An 18,992-nucleotide genomic window follows, 5' to 3' on the forward strand; every position below is an offset into this window, starting at 1 on the left:
TTCGGTCTCATTTAATAGGGTTTAATCTGTAGATGACGAATATATTAATATAACATCGAAATCAATAGTACACACACGGTGTTATGGCTTTGGAAGATTGAACAATCGGTCATATTTCATCCGATTTCAGTTGAAATATAGAAAACTGCCATAATTTTATATGTTATGCATTTCTGATCGTTTTACACATGAGTCATCATTTAAAAGAATTAAAAGTTACGCCCAATGCTTCAGTCATTTAAAAACTGCTTGTTACATCGGATGTCTGAATACACTAATATTGTTGTCAGTCTCTACGGACGCTTTAATCATAATCACAACATTTGGCAATGGGAAACGTCTGCTGTTCCCCGATATTACTATGACATTTAATATCCCGGACTAGACAGGCAAAGTGTGTGCCAAATGAACTCCCAAAACGTTTCCAGCAGTACATTTCTTAGACCCATTGCTTTCGGCTTGCATACGTCAAGTTATTTAAAGCTATACTACAATAATTGCTATCAAGAATATACCTTTTTGCACAGGCAGTATAATTTTCCCGTCCTTCGGGGGAAGAACATTTTCAGCAAATTTTCCCCCCATGTTTCCTGCAGGTCTGTAGCTTGCAACAACGATGGTCTTTCCATCCTTTGACTGGGCCTTGCCGACACCCATTTCTTTGCTGCCTTTCCAAACAACCTGAGTAAAATGTCCTGAAAATTATAAAACGGAAACATTTTATTTCTAATGCGACGTTAGCCGATAGTCTATTACATCTCGTTTGAGTGAAACAACTGGAACCAGATGTTGTCTATAATAATGAAAGGTGATGAAGCATGCCTTCTCGTGTGCATACAGCCCGCAACCTTTTCAGAAGCGAACACCCTTTCCACTTGAATGCTCACCGATAGTCGATAGGGTTAGGGTTAGGGTTATAGTCATGTACAGAATGTATGAAAAAACAACATAAGTAGAAATTATGATTTGTTTGAAACTCTTCATTGACAGCATCGGGAGTGTTAAACTGGATACCCTGGCACTGGCTTAAATAAAAGTATTCTTAGTCGTAGAAAACTCCCGGGTCATATTGTAAAACATGCAATGGGTTATGACGTCATCTTTTATTCCAATACTGCGATCAGGTTAGCGTGACGTCATTTAGTCACTGATATTGGACGTTAGCCGTGTAAGGCAGCTATTCTTTAATGCAATAGTACGCTGTCAATTACCTTTTTACAAGTCAGCTGTACAATACTTAATGTATTGTTAATCCTAATGAGCTACTATTTAAAACGTAAATACAAGAATTGATCGCATTTTCTGTGTTACATGCTGTGTGAATGCAGGATGGCATGCGTGCAAATTCCTAATGAAACTAAAAAACTAGAAAACCAAGTAAAAGCATTTATTATAAAACCAAATTATAAAGATAATGTCAAATCAATAGAAAGAATGATTAGAGACGCGCTTATGTCTGCAATATGCCACATTCATCATGGTCTTACCCGAGGATAGAGTGCGAGGTTCACCCCCAAATGTGTGCTGCTTGACCTCGCTGTACCATTGGTCTGTCGCGTCTTGACCTGAAATGGCAAGAATATCAAAATCTGGGAATACTATTTTGATTGATAAAAAGTGCATAGGAAAATTTGTTGCGAATGCTGTGGTGTTGTTTTTTTCGCTAATAGTTTAAATCGATCATTCGTTTCCGCTTTTAAAGAATTTGGTCAGGGGCCGTATTCAATATGTATCTTAGATTTTGACTAAGATTCGCTCTTATCTTAAAATACAAATCTTAAATCGGTCCTTAGATCAAAATTTGCAACTAAGATCAAAAAGAGTAAAACTTAGATTCCGACTAAGATTCGATCTCAAATGCCATTTCGAGGCTCCGTTTCCCAGCGTTAAAAATAGAAATATATACATGCGCGCGAACTGGGTTACTTTGGTCAGATTGACACTTCCAACTAAATGGACGCTATGCAAAATTATTTTTTTGACGGCCTTGACAACAATTTAATGTATACATCATGCATATAAACTAGTCTGTTTCATTTGAATGGTCATATATACGAACTTCATTAAAATACAGATGATTATCCTGAATTTGTATTATACACCTAAAATGCTTGTGAATTTGTAGTTTTTGCTTGGAAAAAGAACATCATTTGAATAGTGTATGATTTCAACATATCTTATAACATCGTTAAATTAACAAAGCTTCACAGATAAATTGGGAAAATATGGGGGAAGATGCAAACTTGACTGTAATGTAAATATATGTTTATGTCTATTAATTTTCAAATTGAGCTAAATAAATGTTATTTGTGTTTAAATAAAATAAAATGAAGCCTGATTTATATTAACTTTAATATGTAACCTTATATTTACAATTATTTATTTTTTTTGAATTATGCAAACTGCGATTCACATGTCATATTACATAATCCATGGTTGGAAATAAAAGTTATATTATCTTATCATAGCTTATCTTATCTTATCTTATGGCCTTACCCCGTCTAAATCCTCGGGAATACGTAATTCGCTTGTTAAAAGAAGCCATTTAGATATTTAAAATTAAAACACATATACATTCCGTGTATGACCTTTTGCTTTGATACAATAATAAATCCAATGTTAACTATAACTCGTCGTCACTGATTTGTTTTTATTCTATATAACAACTAAAAAATGATTAACGAGTATTTTTGAGTGTTGACAATATCCGGATGCCAGCCTCAAGAGGTTATGTGGTCACACACCGTGGAAAAGTGTACTAGTAAATTAAGGGTTCATTTGTGAATAATTATGTATTAACTTTTGTTGAAAAACCAATCATATTTATTGATAACGCTAAGTGATTTTCAAACTTTTTCAGTGAGGCAAAGATGATTTATATATATTACAAGTGACTGTAATTTGTAGCAAACCATTCAATTATTGTTATTAAGTAAAGCATATATATGGTTTAATAAACACGATATGAAATACATTTATGAAACAGGCGGTTGTTATTTTCCGCTTCATTCAACAACATTCATATAAAATTTAGTTTGAAAAATGATTCGTCTTTATTAAAAGTAGAATAAAGTACATGTACGTTGATTGAAGGTTGTCACCCAGATTCCAATTCATCGAAACTTCTTAAGCATAAAAGTTTTAAATCCCTTATTCCATTTAGATACATACGTTGCTTATACTTAATATTACGAACATAAGAAAGAGAGTTTAATTTTAAATGACTTCCTGTAATAGTTTAAATACTCTTTAAAATTAGAAAGTTGCGAAAATTATACCAAAGCTAAAATAGTGGGCTTTGGTTAATCCTGTTACAAGTGACTTAAGATGTTTCTTGAAATTGAGGCCAAATGTCAGTTTAAATGAAACATCATAATCAAAAGGCGAGAAGATAAAACTGGTGTTGAAACTAGTATCAATGTACCTAGGTTTAAATTCAAAGTTATGAAAACAAAATTAATGCCTCAGTCACATTTGCCACAGCGGCCGTAGGGTCTGAAATATCTGCGCCCAAAAGCAATACTTTATAGCCGCCGCAGCATTCCTACGGCCTCAAGTCTGCCCTAGGGCGCCTGTGGAATTCCTGCGGCCGCCGCAATTTTGTTGGGGTACGCAAAAGTCAATTATAATGCATGAGACTACCGGGCACGGCAAACGCAAGGCCACCGTACGCTTGACGTATGGTCTCCGTGGAACCGCTCTAAGGCATAACTACGGCATGTCTATTCTACGGCGAACGTACAAATAAAAAGGTCATAACTCTGCACCACGGCGACCCTTACGGCCTGTAATTTACAAGACCCTAGGACAGACGCACGGCAAGCACAAGGTCGCCTTGTAATCGCTCTACGTCATGGTTCTACGGCAAACGCAGAAATGAAAAACGTAATAACTCCGCGCTGTGGCGACCCTTACGGCCTGTGAACTATTGGGATACGCCGTATAGTTACCCTGCGGCTTACGTAGATCCTCTGCGGCCGCAGCATTTATGTATCGATATCGGGAATCTCCGGCCGCCGTAGCCTAGCCGTAGAGCAAATGTGACTGATTATTTGTTTCGTGGCCTGACCCTATAAAACATGAACGAGACTCTTTAAAATGGAATAACTACCAGAATAAGCATCGGGCCTTGACGACCACTTCATGGCAATGTTTTCTCCAAGCCTTTCGCCTTTCAAATCACAATTGCTGTGCTCAAAACTGTTGGTAGCCACGAGGTGGTCGGCCCACTTCTGAGCAAACTCCGTCAGGTCCTTCGCATGTTTGAGATCTTTTGCCTGTAATTGACATAAACAAGTATGCTTGCGTTAATTGTCTTAGCAAAAGTAGTAGGTTTAGTAGGTTTAGTATAGTTCTAGTAGGTGGACTAGTAGTATATATGTCAGGGGCGTAGCTACCCCTCTATCCATGTGGGTTCATAATTGTGCTCGGGGAGTGGGGGGGGGGGGGGGGTCCGGGGGCATGATGACCCTCGGACAATTTTGAAAACCATGGTGCAACTGGTGCATTCTGTGCGATCTGAGGTGCTTTAATTAGTACGGGAAAATGGAAAACTTAAGGATCATGGAGTCAAGTACGCATAGTGCAACTTTGAGTGATTTTTTTCTTCATTTTTTGTCATAATCATGTGGATTCAGCCGCGTACAGTCGTATAGGCAGCTACACGCCTGGATGTCCGTCTCTTACACCGGATGCAGTTCTCTTGGTCACTAAAAAAGGACACAAGTACTTGGTTCTACCCGCGAAAATCTAAAAATGATCACTTCAATCAAGCAAACATGAATTACTATAAACTTGCAATTTAATTCAATCGTGTTCGGTAAATAAGCTTGTGTACACATGATCAAGAATAATTTAACAGGCTGTTAGTTACTTTTCATATACGGTGTCCTGAATGATGCGTACACGTGTTAACGCTTTGATACCAGACCATTTTCCAGATTTTGGTTTTATTTAGTAAAAAGCTTATGTACGAGAATGTCCGTCTGTTAAATCATTTGTACGCCCCAATTCCATATTCGCAATAACTTAAACTGATTATGTTCCATGTATTCCATTCATGCAAAGCCCTGCTGTTTTATTATTCAGTCAACAGCTGTTGAGTACAATGATACATACTGGCACATATGTTAAAGAGTGTTAACAATGGGTGCACGTCATATGATCATATTCGATAAAGCTACAGAGATCGTGCAATCTGAAACGGTTATCAAATTCGGTCGAAATATCATTACAAAATTGGTAAAGAATAGATTGGAATTGTTCAAGTTAACTGTGCTCTGCATATGCAGGCGATTTTAAGCAGCTGTTAAAATTGACAAACATGATGCACATCACGTGTACATTTTCGAAGACAATCGTTTTGAAAAAAAGTCTTCAACTGCAATAATAAACGGCTATATAAATGTGGCTTAATTCTGCCATTACGCATAAAGGTCTGGTTTAAGAAATGTCTGACTTGTCACTTAGGGATGTGCTCATAAACAGGGCTACACCGGTTATGCTTAGACCGATATATCCATATTCATTGACCGGAGATCTGATTAATGATATAGGACCCCAGAGGGTGATAAAGATTATCAGTGCTGCAGTAGCTTCTTTGCCACTTGGAAAATGGTGTTGCGAGCTGGGATATTGCACTCGGATCTCTTGTATTTCATTCTATTTCTTTAAGTCTTCTAATATCTGGATTGACTGGGAATTACATTCCAGTATATCTAATCCCACTAATAGCATGTAAACCCAAATAAAGTTGTGATGGCGTCACAGCGGGGTCAAGCCATAATGCAGCCAATGGGCGCGGGCAGACCCTGATAAACTCAAATACATAATACAAAAAGGTTTGCTATTGCGTGTGCAACACAACTAGCATAAATCGGCCATGCTTTGAAACTAATGGAGCCCATTATATACTTGAAAACCAGGATACCTGATGTCTGGATCTGTATTCGTTGTGGGCTTTCACCATCTCATCGATAAACTTCTTGTCCGACATCTTCGATTCCTGCAATGACAAAAACAGCGTTTATATATTAATCTAAAATAAGAGCTCTCGGTCTGAAAAATGAGAAGTCACTTCTTGTTGAAGTGTTCATGTGATATTACTATTTTCTCTCAAGATAAATCTTCACAGAAGTTTTATCATAGCACATGTCATTTGAATGTTTTGTTTGATATTTCTATGGCATATATATGCTTAACCATTGTATAGAAATATTCTCCACATTGAACATTAAATTAATAACACACTTAATCGACATCTCTCTTTTGCTCAATGAAATAAAACCACAAACATTTCTTTTTCTATAACATATAAATATATATATATAATTTAACTATTTACATACATCAAATTCTTCCTGCATTTTTTTATTATTGTTCCAATAATATTCCAAACTAAAAATGAAGTTTCTCTTAAACGGTCATCTATCGAGACTACAATCACCGTGAATGAGCGGCAGAAACGCGGGAAAGTGTGTAACAAAAGAACATTCAACCGGAACATCTCGGCCTTTATCCAACAGAATCTATCTCGATATGCCGGATATGGCCGAGTTTTTATGATTGGAGAACATTAATTCATTGAATTTGTAAACAGCCCGTTCCCAGATTTCAATACCCTATATTTTTTGGAAATAATATGAAACCGCTGTAAATATTTGACAATAGTTATGTTTTGCAATAAAAGAAAAACCTTGAACTTAAATTTGATAGTTTTCCACACATTTTAAAGTTCGCTTGGAATCATTTTTGCATCGCAATGAAAACTAATGTGAAAAGCCATCATGCTTTAAATTAAACCAAGATCTTGGATCGGGATCCAACAGGTATATATACCAAACAAAGATTTTACAGAGAGACATACAACGTCAAAATGCATCAAACACATTACACAGATACTGATATATCGTTATTATAGCATGTATTGGTAACCACTTGGTACGATTAGTGAGTACGAATAAAACATTATTTGTATATGTTATCATTCAACTGATTTGTATAAGTTTGTTTTCGTATGCATAGTGAAATCAAATATGAGTTTTAAGCTGCACTCTCACAGATTGAACGTTTTGACATTAATTTTTTTGTCTTGGAACGAGACAATTTATGCAAAAATGCATGAACACCAGTCATATAAGACTGCTGACAAAAAAATTAGATCGCAGATTTTTATATTGAAGTTAAAAAAATTGATGTTTTATGCATTTTTCTTAAACCGTTAGTAACGCTTTTAGCCATAAAACATTAAAATTCGAACGGAAATGTGAAAAAATGCGATCTGATCTTTTGTTAGCATTTTTTGTCACTGGTTTGCAGATATTTACGCCAAAAAATGCTCATTCCAAGACAAAAAAATTGTGCATTCAGATACTGTTTTTGTATAATTTACGCACTATAAGTTTACAGTGTGGCCATGTGATATTTGCATGTTGATATTGCATAGTATTAACCTTTATTCTGCAGGTATTATATCATTTACATGGTAGTAATGCCATCTGGAAAGTGTGAAATATCAAACGCCCTTTCAAATGTGGTGTTGACGCAGAATTAACGGTTGGGTTTGAAAGGCAGAACAGGATGAAAACCTGATACCTATCTTTGATGGGAACTAACACGCAATCTGTATTAAAATGAGACCGCCGCATACGCTTTTATTATCCGGTTCGTGAATTGAAAGTTTTAAATTTATTGGGGCACTAACTCCATAAGCAAATCTTATTAAATGGCATGTCAGGGCTTTGTTAAAACGGATTTGCCTTCATATGTAACAGTTGGGGAAAATGTGAAAGTTGGTGCTCGAAAATCAGGTTAAACCCCGAGTGCGTACAGTTTTCACTGACCGTAAAAGTTATAATACTCTGAGTTATTTTTTTGGTTCAAATTTATTTACATTGATTGTCAATTACATAATACTTCCCGCACGTTCATCGACATTTTTCAGCTGATAACAGACATTAAATTGCTTACAATGGGGATATTTTGGTTTCCTATCACGCAGAGTATTACTAAAATCAGAATATTAATATGTTCAAATATGACACATGAGATAACGATGGGTGTTTTGGTGACATGAAGGATAACACTGACCCTTTATCTTTACAGATCAATGATATCGTTCCGAACACCTGACAGACAGTTGTGAATTAAGTGTTATGCTTTGTCAGCTTTAATTAACAAATTAGGAGAGCACCTATGTTTGATGACACTGAAGTCATTAAAGTTAGTGGCAAAAACCGGACAGAAATTTTACTCCGTATGAAGTCCATGATCTGCAATTTAATGTTAATTATTTTAAAATTATGCTTTTTAGATACAGAAACCAGACATTTTGGTCAGAGTGAGCTAACTGGCTTACTGGCACGGTTAGAATAACCTAACTGGCACGGTCAGAGTAACCTTACTGGCACGGTCAGAGTAACATAACTGGCACGGTCAGAGTAACCTAACTGGCACGGTCAGAGTAACCTTACTGGCACGGTCACAGTAACATAACTGACACGGTCAGAGTAACCTAACTGGCACGGTCAGAGTAACCTAATTTGCACGGTCAAACATCGATTTCACAATTTAACTCCGAAATAGAAGTAGTAGTAGTAGTAGTAGTAGTAGTAGTAGTAGTAGTAGTAGTAGTGGTAGTGGTAGTGGTAGTGGTAGTGGAAGTGGTAGTGGTAGTGGTAGTGGTTGTGTTGATGGTGGTGGTTCTGATGGTGCTGCTGGTGGTAGTGGTAGTGGAAGTAGCAGTAGCTGTATCTGTAGCAGTAGCTGTATCTGTAGCAGTAGCAGAAGCAGTAGCAGCAGCAGCAGCGGCAACAGAAGCAGCAGCAGCAGCAGCAGCAGCAGCAGAAGCAGCAGTAGCAGTAGCAGTAGCAGCAGCAGTAGTAGTAGTAGTAGTTCAACCAGATTATCAAACAGATACTTAAATTAATCAATCAAGTTTGTGCCTGTTTTCATCAAGAAATTCCTCGTGATAGACACAACCTTTCATAATCGTTCAAATGTTCTTAGAACAAAAGCAGCAGAACACAGACACATACATCATCTATCAGTAAATGAAGGGGTTATCGCATTGGAACGGCCAGTGACAAAAACACACACCGAAGGAATCGATACGCGGGGACACAACTCTGTGTTCGAGTAGTCAACCTTACATGTAAAACTAGGGTTAAATTCTTGAAGGATCCATACGTATTCTCGTTGTTATGTATTAACTAAAGCATGGGGCATTCCATTCACATTATCAACAAGCGTATTACACGGTCGCTTTTTCATATGTATACTCAATATTTTCTTTATAGAAGCGGAACAATTTTTTAACTGGTCATAAAAGACAAACTAGTTTAGTACGTTGAAACTCCAATTTTTTATCTAAATTGTGACACTTATATATTTATCACTTATGATATTTGTTTGAATGGATCCCAAAAGAGGGCCAAAATACTAGCATATCGTGTGTAAGTACAGGATTAATAAACAGGTCAAGGTGGTTAAAAACAGCGGTTTAAGCTCATAACAACACGTTTGGAAACAGACGGCCATATCATCAAAGCAGACGATGAAATAAGAACACACATAAATCGACATCCAAAATGGTAATTCGTAGTCTACGACAAAAAGTAAACGTACAAAGAAAATCTATTACAATTTGTGGAGGCACTGACTATAAGTGAAACTTTGATGACACAGCCAGACAGTACTTTTATAACTGAATGTGTTTCGGTCTTAAATATACTGGAAAACAGTCCAATGCACATTCTTGAGAAAAATCCCATAATTCATGCCCTAAAGTCCCTTAAAAAACAACCGATATTTTCAGCAAATGAAAATGCAGATAGGCAATAAGTTTGTATTACGCTTAATCATTAAGAATTTCAACTTTCGCGGCTGTTTCAAAGTCTGCCTACTGCCAATCATACGATACACACTCCATGTGTCAGATTTAGCGTTGAAATGTGTCAGTCGATGAAGTTGTATTCTAAGTCAATAAGATTAACTGAAGTAAAATCTTAATGATTAAGAAGGTCTACACACACTCTATCAATTCCTAACCATTAGGTAAAAACGTCATGTCAGCTAACTATTATATAGCAGAACCTATACAATGAATGATTAAGTCTAGTTGCGTCCCTGTTGAGTTATTTATTCCATCGGAGGGATGAACATGGCATTTGTACAATATATAAAACGATTGGAATACCCATGAAAAGTATGTTTAACATAAATGATCAGGAAGATCACAGTTTGCTTGTAGTTGAATAAAATTCAAACAGAAACAAAAACATACGTACATTTAACTTTAGATATTTAACGTCCTTTGTTTGAACTATTCCGCACTGACTGAACTATTCCGTACTGTCTGAACTATTCCGCAATGCCCTTTAAAATCAAGTGTCGAGCCCATGTTAAGTTTTCTAGTTTAATGGACAACCCATTGACCACCAGTTTTATAGTATTTTTTCTATGAACAAACTTTATATAAGTGCAAGGTCAATAAAGAATCGCTATTCTATTATTTATGGCACTGTGTTATTGCTTTCATCAACGGCCTTTCAAGGCAAACACAATTGATCTAACCTTCACACACGGCGGTCAAATAAATTGGCTAAAATATCTGCGGAAGGGAAATAGCAAATACATCAGCAAGGAAATAAGTGAAATAATATAGGTAAAACAGACAATTGATAAAAACCTCAATTACAAAGTATATAATATTTAACTACGTGATGAATGAATATTTAACTACGTGATGAATAAATGATAACGAACGAACGAACGAACGAACGAAAGAACGAAAGAATGAACGAACGAATGAATGTATAAATGAATCAATTAATCAATTAATCAATTAATCAAATAAATCAACCAATCCATCAATGAATCGATCTATTATGATTTTTTAAATCAATCAACCAATGATAAATGAATCCATTCTAGAGTAAAACAGTATCCACTTAAAATTAAATTTAAATGTTAAGTGACAGAAATTGTTCATACTTGCAAGTGATTATAAGGCCAGAGTTTTTATATCTTTAGATTTACGGGAGCGCCGTACCTAAATATTGCAAAACCCAAATAAAAATAAAATTCATTTTCGTAGTTTTATTTTTATTTTTTCCGACGAACGTTGCTCCAATGTTAAGTAAAAATAAAATTAGTGTTCTATAACCCATATCTCAGAACCCCCTGGTGTACCAATTGTCATTCATTATCGGTCTTTTTACTGCACAAACCACGTAAACCAGTCGGAAATACGCGGGGAAACAGAACAGGTACCCGTTACTATAACAACGTCCTGTCAAAAGTGAAAGTGCTTTTTGTCATACCCCTTATTTCTCACAATTTCTGCAGCTATATAGAAATGTTTTACTACAAAAAACGTTCCGATGTTTATGTTTCATTATTTAAATCAAACCATGGTGAACTTAGAGCGTGTTTATTGTGATTTTTTTGTAGATTCAGTATGTTGTTCGCGTTTCGTGGAATGATTGCGAAACTTCCGGTCAAAATAAGGAGACAGAAATTCGTGGGTTGTATTGTCTATTAAAAGTCGTTGGCGCACGTCGTATATTAACAAGGATGAATTGGATTACAGCGCAAAAATGTATAGCTTCTGACAAACACAAACTGCGAAATGATATCGTGTTCATCATAGTCAAAATGGATATTTTTTTCTGAATTTGACTCTGGGGAGCATTGAACACACTGCTCACATATTTGAAGAGAAAAACACAAGGTATCGTGATATTCGTAGTTGTTAATTAGTTTAATAATGATTTAGAATTTAAATCGTTATAGAATACTGAAAATGATGTAATAATAACATAGTGTGTGTTTCCGATAAAACAGAAAAAAAATCTGAACATAAGATATCTGGCAGTCAGTGCAAGAAGTCAAACTTATCCGTTGCTTATTGCCAACGGGCATAGCTGGAATTAGAAGGATATTTTTCAGGACTGATTCTAAAATCAGTTCTTAGACCTGTTTTTTTTTTTAAAACATATAACACTTGTAAAATTTATCTTAATGCTCCCGAATTTTCTTTGGTGAAGTACATAAATGTAGATTTTGACTGTCTGTGCATCCGTAAGCCCTGTCAAACTTTGAAGTGAAGAGGAATTTCCATCAGGGCTTCTACTTTTTTTGGTTATATTTTCTATATAAAAACCACATCACGGTAAATTGTCATGGTGCTATTTCGTTAAAGACAGAAAAACACATTTGACCTCCTTATTATACCGTGTCTGAAACTGTGTTCAATGTTTGATTACTTCACAGTGGAAAGGATATGCTTATATTGTGGGCAAAAGGTTAGAATTGGCCATTTAAACTTCTTTATTACACTGACATGTTTCATGGGTTAAAATCCATGGGTTGATAATATATGCACCTTATATGCATAGATGCATTCGAACAAATATATACAATTAATTTCAATGAGCGCTTGAACTCACAGTGTTGAGGTCAATATTTTCAGTCATTAAAAGGATCTTTTAATTATGCTTTTGAAACTTTATGGTGATCTATCACCCTTTTTTCAGCCTATGAAATAGCTGACACAAGTAAGGTGTGTTTTGTCTTCATGATATAAGAAGATTTCAAAAATAAAAAAAAATCGGAGAAAAATCCGTTTTATTTTTATTTATTTCTCCTTTGGGACATTTTATGCATTTTATTTTTATTTTTATTTCCTCCTCCTTACCCAACTTTTTGAAAAATCTCCCGTAAATCTAAAGATAAAAAACTCTGGCCTAAGTTTTAAAGTACAGTTTAGAGTATAACAATAATATTGATAATTACCAAGCTATAATATCGCCCTTCCGATCACTGTTTAAATACGGAAAATATTGAATATGGAAATACAAAATGTGACAGCTTGTATACAGATGATTTCCATCACTATTACAGTGGATTCTAAAGGCTAGATGTTATACTAAAATTGAAATATAATACTGGTATTATATGTGATAATATAAGCAAATGGTAGGCGTACTTAGTGGCACATGTATACTATCATTATATTATAATGATAGTATACATGAAAGGAAACTGAGTGTCTGTAAGTGCTCTAACTATGATATACTCAGTTTCCTTTCGAGCAAATTACAACATTATTTATGTTCAGATTCAATAAAACAATAAAACTGAAACAAGTCCAGTTGCCTAATATTAAACCAGCATTCGATCCTTTTCTTAAAATTTGCTATATTTCTAGAACCACTGTTATATGAAACACAATTAATTACGAGTTACACGAGTTCATTATATTAAATTAGGTAAAGATCTCCAAATATGATTTTAGTAACTAGTTCTTCTTAAAACACTGAACAATGTAAAAATAATTAATAAGTGCACATTTTGTCCTGCAAATAGTAAATTTACAGCAAAACCAATCATTTACCCTTAACAAAAGTTTCAAAATATTCCATCTTTACAACAATGATAAAAAATATTGTCTGCACAATTTTAAAGCAACCATATTAATTCTTCAGTAATACAACATATATCTACCTTGCACTCTTTCAAACTCAAATCCAAATTTTATATTTATTTTAAACAATAAGCACTTCGAAAATTGAAATGTGGTTTACGTGTACGTTTCAACTAGTCCTTGTTGTTTTCCGCACTTCATATACGTATGTGCTTTCCTCTCGACCAATTGATCTCTAAACATTGATCCTGGTACTGCACAATCGCGAGTTTGTGTCTGTTGATAGTACTTCATTCTAGCCTTAGAATTTATTATTTGTTTCAGGTCAGCTTCTGATTGAAAACTTGTGTGCAAATATTGGTGTTTTGGGTAAATTGTTCGATATGCTGTAGTATTATATTGGGTGATATTGAACTTGTGATTCATAAGCCTCGTATATTTAACTGATAATATTTTCGATTATTCAAATTTAATATATTAATGAAATTTTGGTGTCCTTTTTATCGAATGGTTCTTCATTTTTTACATAAGGCCGATATCGGACATACTTTGAAATGTTTAACTCGCGAAAGAATAGTCAGTGAACTGCTCAAATTATACGTAAGAGGTTATTTGATTGAATTATTATATTATTACTGTTTCGCTGATGGCGCTTGACTGCGGATCCGTGTTTTAATGAAATATCATCAAATATGTTGGGCTTATTTCATATGTTTCCATTCCTTTTACGATATGACAGTCAAATGACGGCAAATTAACCTCCTCTACCTCCAACGTTGATGGGTAGAATAATGCAAAGAATGCAATGGAAGCTACGGAGATAAAAGCCAAGAAGACAACGCCAAGTTTTAGTTTTCTTGTCAACAGGGATAAGGACCTTAGACTAAAATCAAACAGCCAACGCCTTGGTATGATCTTTTTGTCGACTGACAGGACCAGAGACATAAGTCAAACAACAAACGGCTAGGTGTGACGTACTGTGAACTGGCAGAAGAACCAGAGACATTAGTCAAACAACAGACGGCTAGGTGTGACGTACTGTGAATTGGCAGAAGGACCAGAGATATGAGTCAAACAACAGACGGCTAGGTGTGACGTACTGTGAACTGGCAGAAGGACCAGAGACATGAGTCAAACAACAGACGGCTAGGTGTGACGTACTGTGAAATGACAGAAGGCCCAGAGACTTAAGTCAAACAACAGACGACTAGGTGTGACGTACTGTGAACTGGCATAAGGACCAGAGTCTTAAGTCAAACAACAAACGGCAAGGTGTGACGTACTGTGAACTGGCAGAAGGCCCAGAGACTTAAGTCAAACAACAGACGGCTAGGTGTGACGTACTGTGAACTGGCAGAAGAACCAGAGACATAAGTCAAACAACAGACGACTAGGTGTGACGTATTGTGAACTGGCAGAAGGTCCAGAGATCTAAGTCACACACAAAATGGCTAGGTGTGACGTACTGTGAACTGGCAGAAGGATCAGTGACATTAGTCAAACAACAGACGGCTAGGTGTGACGTACTGTAAACTGGCAGAAGAACCAGAGACATTAGTCAAACAACAGACGACTAGGTGTGACGTACTGTGAACTGGCAGAAGAACCAGAGACATAAGTCAAACAACAAACGGCTAGGTGTGACGTACTGTGAACTGGCAGAAGGTCCAGAGACATAAGTCAAACAACAGACGACTAGGTGTGACGTACTGTGAACTGGCAGAAGGTACAGAGACATAAGTCAAACAACAAACGGCTAGGTGTGACGTTCTGTGAACTGGCAGAAGGACCAGAGTCTTAAGTCAAACAACAAACGGCAAGGTGTGACGTACTGTGAACTGGCAGAAGGACCAGAGACTTAAGTCAAAGCCAGTTCACAGTACGTCACACCTAGTCGTCTGTTGTTTGACTTATGTCTCTGGCAGAAGGACCAGAGACATGAGTCAAACAACAGACGGCTAGGTGTGACGTACTGTAAACTGGCAGAAGAACCAGAGACATTAGTCAAACAACAGACGGCTTGGTGTGACGTACTGTGAACTGGCAGAAGGACCAGAGACATGAGTCAAACAACAAACGGCTAAGGGTGACGTACTGTGAACTGGCAGAAAAACCAGAGACATTAGTCAAACAACAGACGGCTAGGTGTGACGTACTGTGAACTGGCAGAAGGACCAGAGACATTAGTCAAACAACAGACGACTAGGGGTGACGTACTGTGAACTGGCAGAAGGACCAGAGACATAAGTCAAACAACAGACGGCTAGGTGTGACGTACTGTGAACTGGCAGAAGGACCAGAGACATGAGTCAAACAACAAACGGCTAGGTGTGACGTACTGTGAACTGGCAGAAGAACCAGAGACATGAGTCAAACAACAAACGGCTAGGTGTGACGTACTGTGAACTGGCAGAAGAACCAGAGACTTAAGTCAAACAACAAACGGCTAGGTGTGACGTACTGTGAACTGGCAGACGGACCAGTGACATTAGTCAAACAACAGACGGCTAGGTGTGACGTACTGTGAACTGACAGAAGGACCAGAGACTTAAGTCAAACAAAAAACGGCTAGGTGTGACGTACTGTGAACTGGCAGAAGGACCAGTGACATTAGTCAAACAACAGACGGCTAGGTGTGACGTACTGTGAACTGGCAGAAGAACCAGAGACATTAGTCAAACAACAGAAGGCTAGGTGTGACGTACTGTGAACTGGCAGAAGAACCAGAGACATTAGTCAAACAACAGACGGCTAGGTGTGACGTACTGTGAACTGGCAGAAGAACAAGAGACATTAGTCAAACAACAAACGGCTAGGTGTGACGTACTGTGAACTGACATAAGGACCAGTGACATTAGTCAAACAACAGACGGCTAGGTGTGACGTACTGTGAACTGACATAAGGACCAGAGACATTAGTCAAACAACAGACGGCTAGGTGTGACGTACTGTGAACTGTCATAAGGACCAGAGACATTAGTCAAACAACAAACGGCTAGGTGTGACGTACTGTGAACTGACATAAGGACCAGAGACATAAGTCAAACAACAAACGGCTAGGTGTGACGTACTGTGAACTGGCATAAGAATCAAAGACATTAGTCAAACAACAGACGGCTAGGTGTGACGTACTGTGAACTGACATAAGGACCAGAGACATGAGTCAAACAACAAACGGCCAGGATGTGACGTACTGTGAACTGGCATACGGATAAGAGTCTTAATTTAAACAGAGAATACCTTGGTTTGATCTTTTTGTAGACTAGCATAAAGACGAGTCTAAAGTAAAAAAAAACAAACGTCTTAGCTTGATCTCAATGTCAATCTTGTCGACTGGCATAAGGACCAGAGACTAAAGTCAAACAACAAACGTATTTCTGTGATCTTCATGTCAACTGACAGAAGGACCAGAGACTAAAGTCAAACAGTCAACGCTTTGTTGTGATTATTTTTAAGTGGTACAGGGATTAAATACCAAAGGTGGAAGCAACCAACGCCTTGATATGATCCTCTTGTCAACTGGCATAAACAACAAAGGTCAAAGACAAGCAGTAGGGCTTACTATGATATTCTTGGCAACTGGCATAATGACCAACAATCAAAGTCAAACAGACAACGAACAAGAGACATAGGGGACAACAAACACAGTCAACATAAATATTATGCTATCGTTTATCGATTACGCTTTGGAATCATTGATAGGAGAGTTCTCCTGGGATGGGATGGTGGAAATCGGATGTCCGGCATCTCAACCTGAAAGTTGAACACTCATAGCCATTGTCTACTAATATATGGACAGTTGAGTCCATCAAAGCACTTAAAAAACTTGCTGATAAATATTCTATACATATGTTTTCGTTAAATGAAGCGCACAAGAAACTATTTCCGATAGGTTTTGATTTACCTAATGAGATGGGGATTGGTAACATCTAACACTGTAGAATACAAAAAAATATTATTATGCCGTCCATCTTAATTTCTTGGCACACGAGTCATCCAGAAGATAAAATAAGAAGGCTAAGAAGGCCCGTTGCCAGTGGCAAATGATGTATGTGATTTTAAAGTACCGTTTGGTAAAACTGAAAAACGGGGTTTAATCGTGCGATGGCCTAACATTTTTTCATTAAGTGTCCAAGTATTTGAATAATTTAATCTCGGACAAAGTAACGGGCCTTTATCAGCTGTGAACAGTTTACTCTGGGCTGGCCAAAGATAACGTATATTTTACGTGCAAAAAGTCCTTTTTAACATCAGGACTATAAATGGTATGTCCTCAAATAATGCGCTATTTTACTGGCTTAAATAATGAATTGACGCCCAAAAGGCAATACGCCCACATTCTAGTGTTCAAAAAAGTGTTTTTAATAAATCAAAATAATAATAAAATGGCCCGAAAAGTAAAATCAGCTATCCATGTTTCACAAATATGTGTTGTTTTCTACATTCGGACTCAACCGCTTTAAATACCCAGCTGTCCTAGCCTGAGTAAATATTTGGGCTCATCGCGTGGGCTTGATGGCTTAATACGACTAAAGCTATTCGATAGATGTCGCAACCTCTAACCCAGAATGTTGAAAATCTTGCGCGACAGCAAACATTATCAAATATGAACATCTTTTGTCGTATGTTCTTGTTAAAATTTGTTCCTGTTGACATTGCATTGATCAATAAATGTTTTGGTGTTTGCATTTGTTTTAGATAAAATCTTGTTTTCACTCAAAAGGGTTAAGTATGCATAAGCCTCGACTATTTGTGTACATAACATTAGGTTACAAATCCAATGTTGCCATTCAAAAACATGTAAGAGGTCTAACTATAAATTTTATATTGTTTAATTTGCAATTCAGTATGTGTCAACGCCTCTACAAAGAAATGATAGACATGTATTGATACACTGACTAAAATATATGTGACATTGCTGGCATATTCTTTACAATAGTATACAGGGGTGGTATACAGGGGCGGATCCATAATTGGACGTTAGAGGAAGCGTAACTTATTTTAATTTTTTATTCTAAACAATTTTAAGTCCAAAATGGTGCACTTTGAGCGTACAATATTACTTTATTCCTCCTCTATTAAAATAAAAAAGTAAACTTGGACAAAATGGGGGGGGGGGGGGGGGGCGGTGCACCATTTTGGACTAGAAATTGTTTAAAATAAAACCTACCAACACTTTAAACCAAATAAATTTCGGTTCTGATGGAGGGTTGCATTAGATTACGACCCCTCTAATGTCGAATCCTGGGTCCGCCCATGAATTGGTACACAAAATGATATAGTCGTTCTATGGCAATTGGTAGATTAAAACATAAAAAATAGCTTTAAAATCAGTTATTAAGAAATCCACATTGTAAATTAATTGTTTTAAGAAGGTACAAGAGAAAAACATACATATAAAACATGAACAACTCTTGGAATTATTTATAAGGCAAATGATCAAAGCCGAGTGTCGTGCACTAGTTACATTCCTTGCTTAGTGGAGTACCCCGTATGCTGCCATTTTTATAGAACTTTTTCCATAAACAAACTCTTTTAAGACCAATGTCAATAACGCATCGCTATT

The 18,992-nt window shown here is 36.7% G+C and overlaps 1 protein-coding gene across 2 annotated transcripts in view; it reads right to left on the reverse strand.

Annotated features, from left to right (window-relative positions):
* The window catches only part of LOC128223804 (uncharacterized), a 78,304-nt gene that overhangs the window by 7,625 nt on the left and 51,687 nt on the right, over window positions 1-18,992 (reverse strand). For both annotated transcript variants that reach the window (XM_052933217.1, XM_052933216.1), the window contains exons 7-10: window positions 5,930-6,004; window positions 4,112-4,277; window positions 1,488-1,565; window positions 516-695 (exon numbers count right to left, since the gene is read on the reverse strand). In XM_052933217.1, the coding sequence (XP_052789177.1) occupies window positions 516-695; window positions 1,488-1,565; window positions 4,112-4,277; window positions 5,930-6,004 (499 nt within the window). The remainder of the gene's footprint in view (window positions 1-515; window positions 696-1,487; window positions 1,566-4,111; window positions 4,278-5,929; window positions 6,005-18,992) is intronic.

Source organism: Mya arenaria, chromosome 17 (assembly GCF_026914265.1).
Source record: "Mya arenaria isolate MELC-2E11 chromosome 17, ASM2691426v1".
Classification (NCBI taxonomy): domain Eukaryota; kingdom Metazoa; phylum Mollusca; class Bivalvia; order Myida; family Myidae; genus Mya; species Mya arenaria.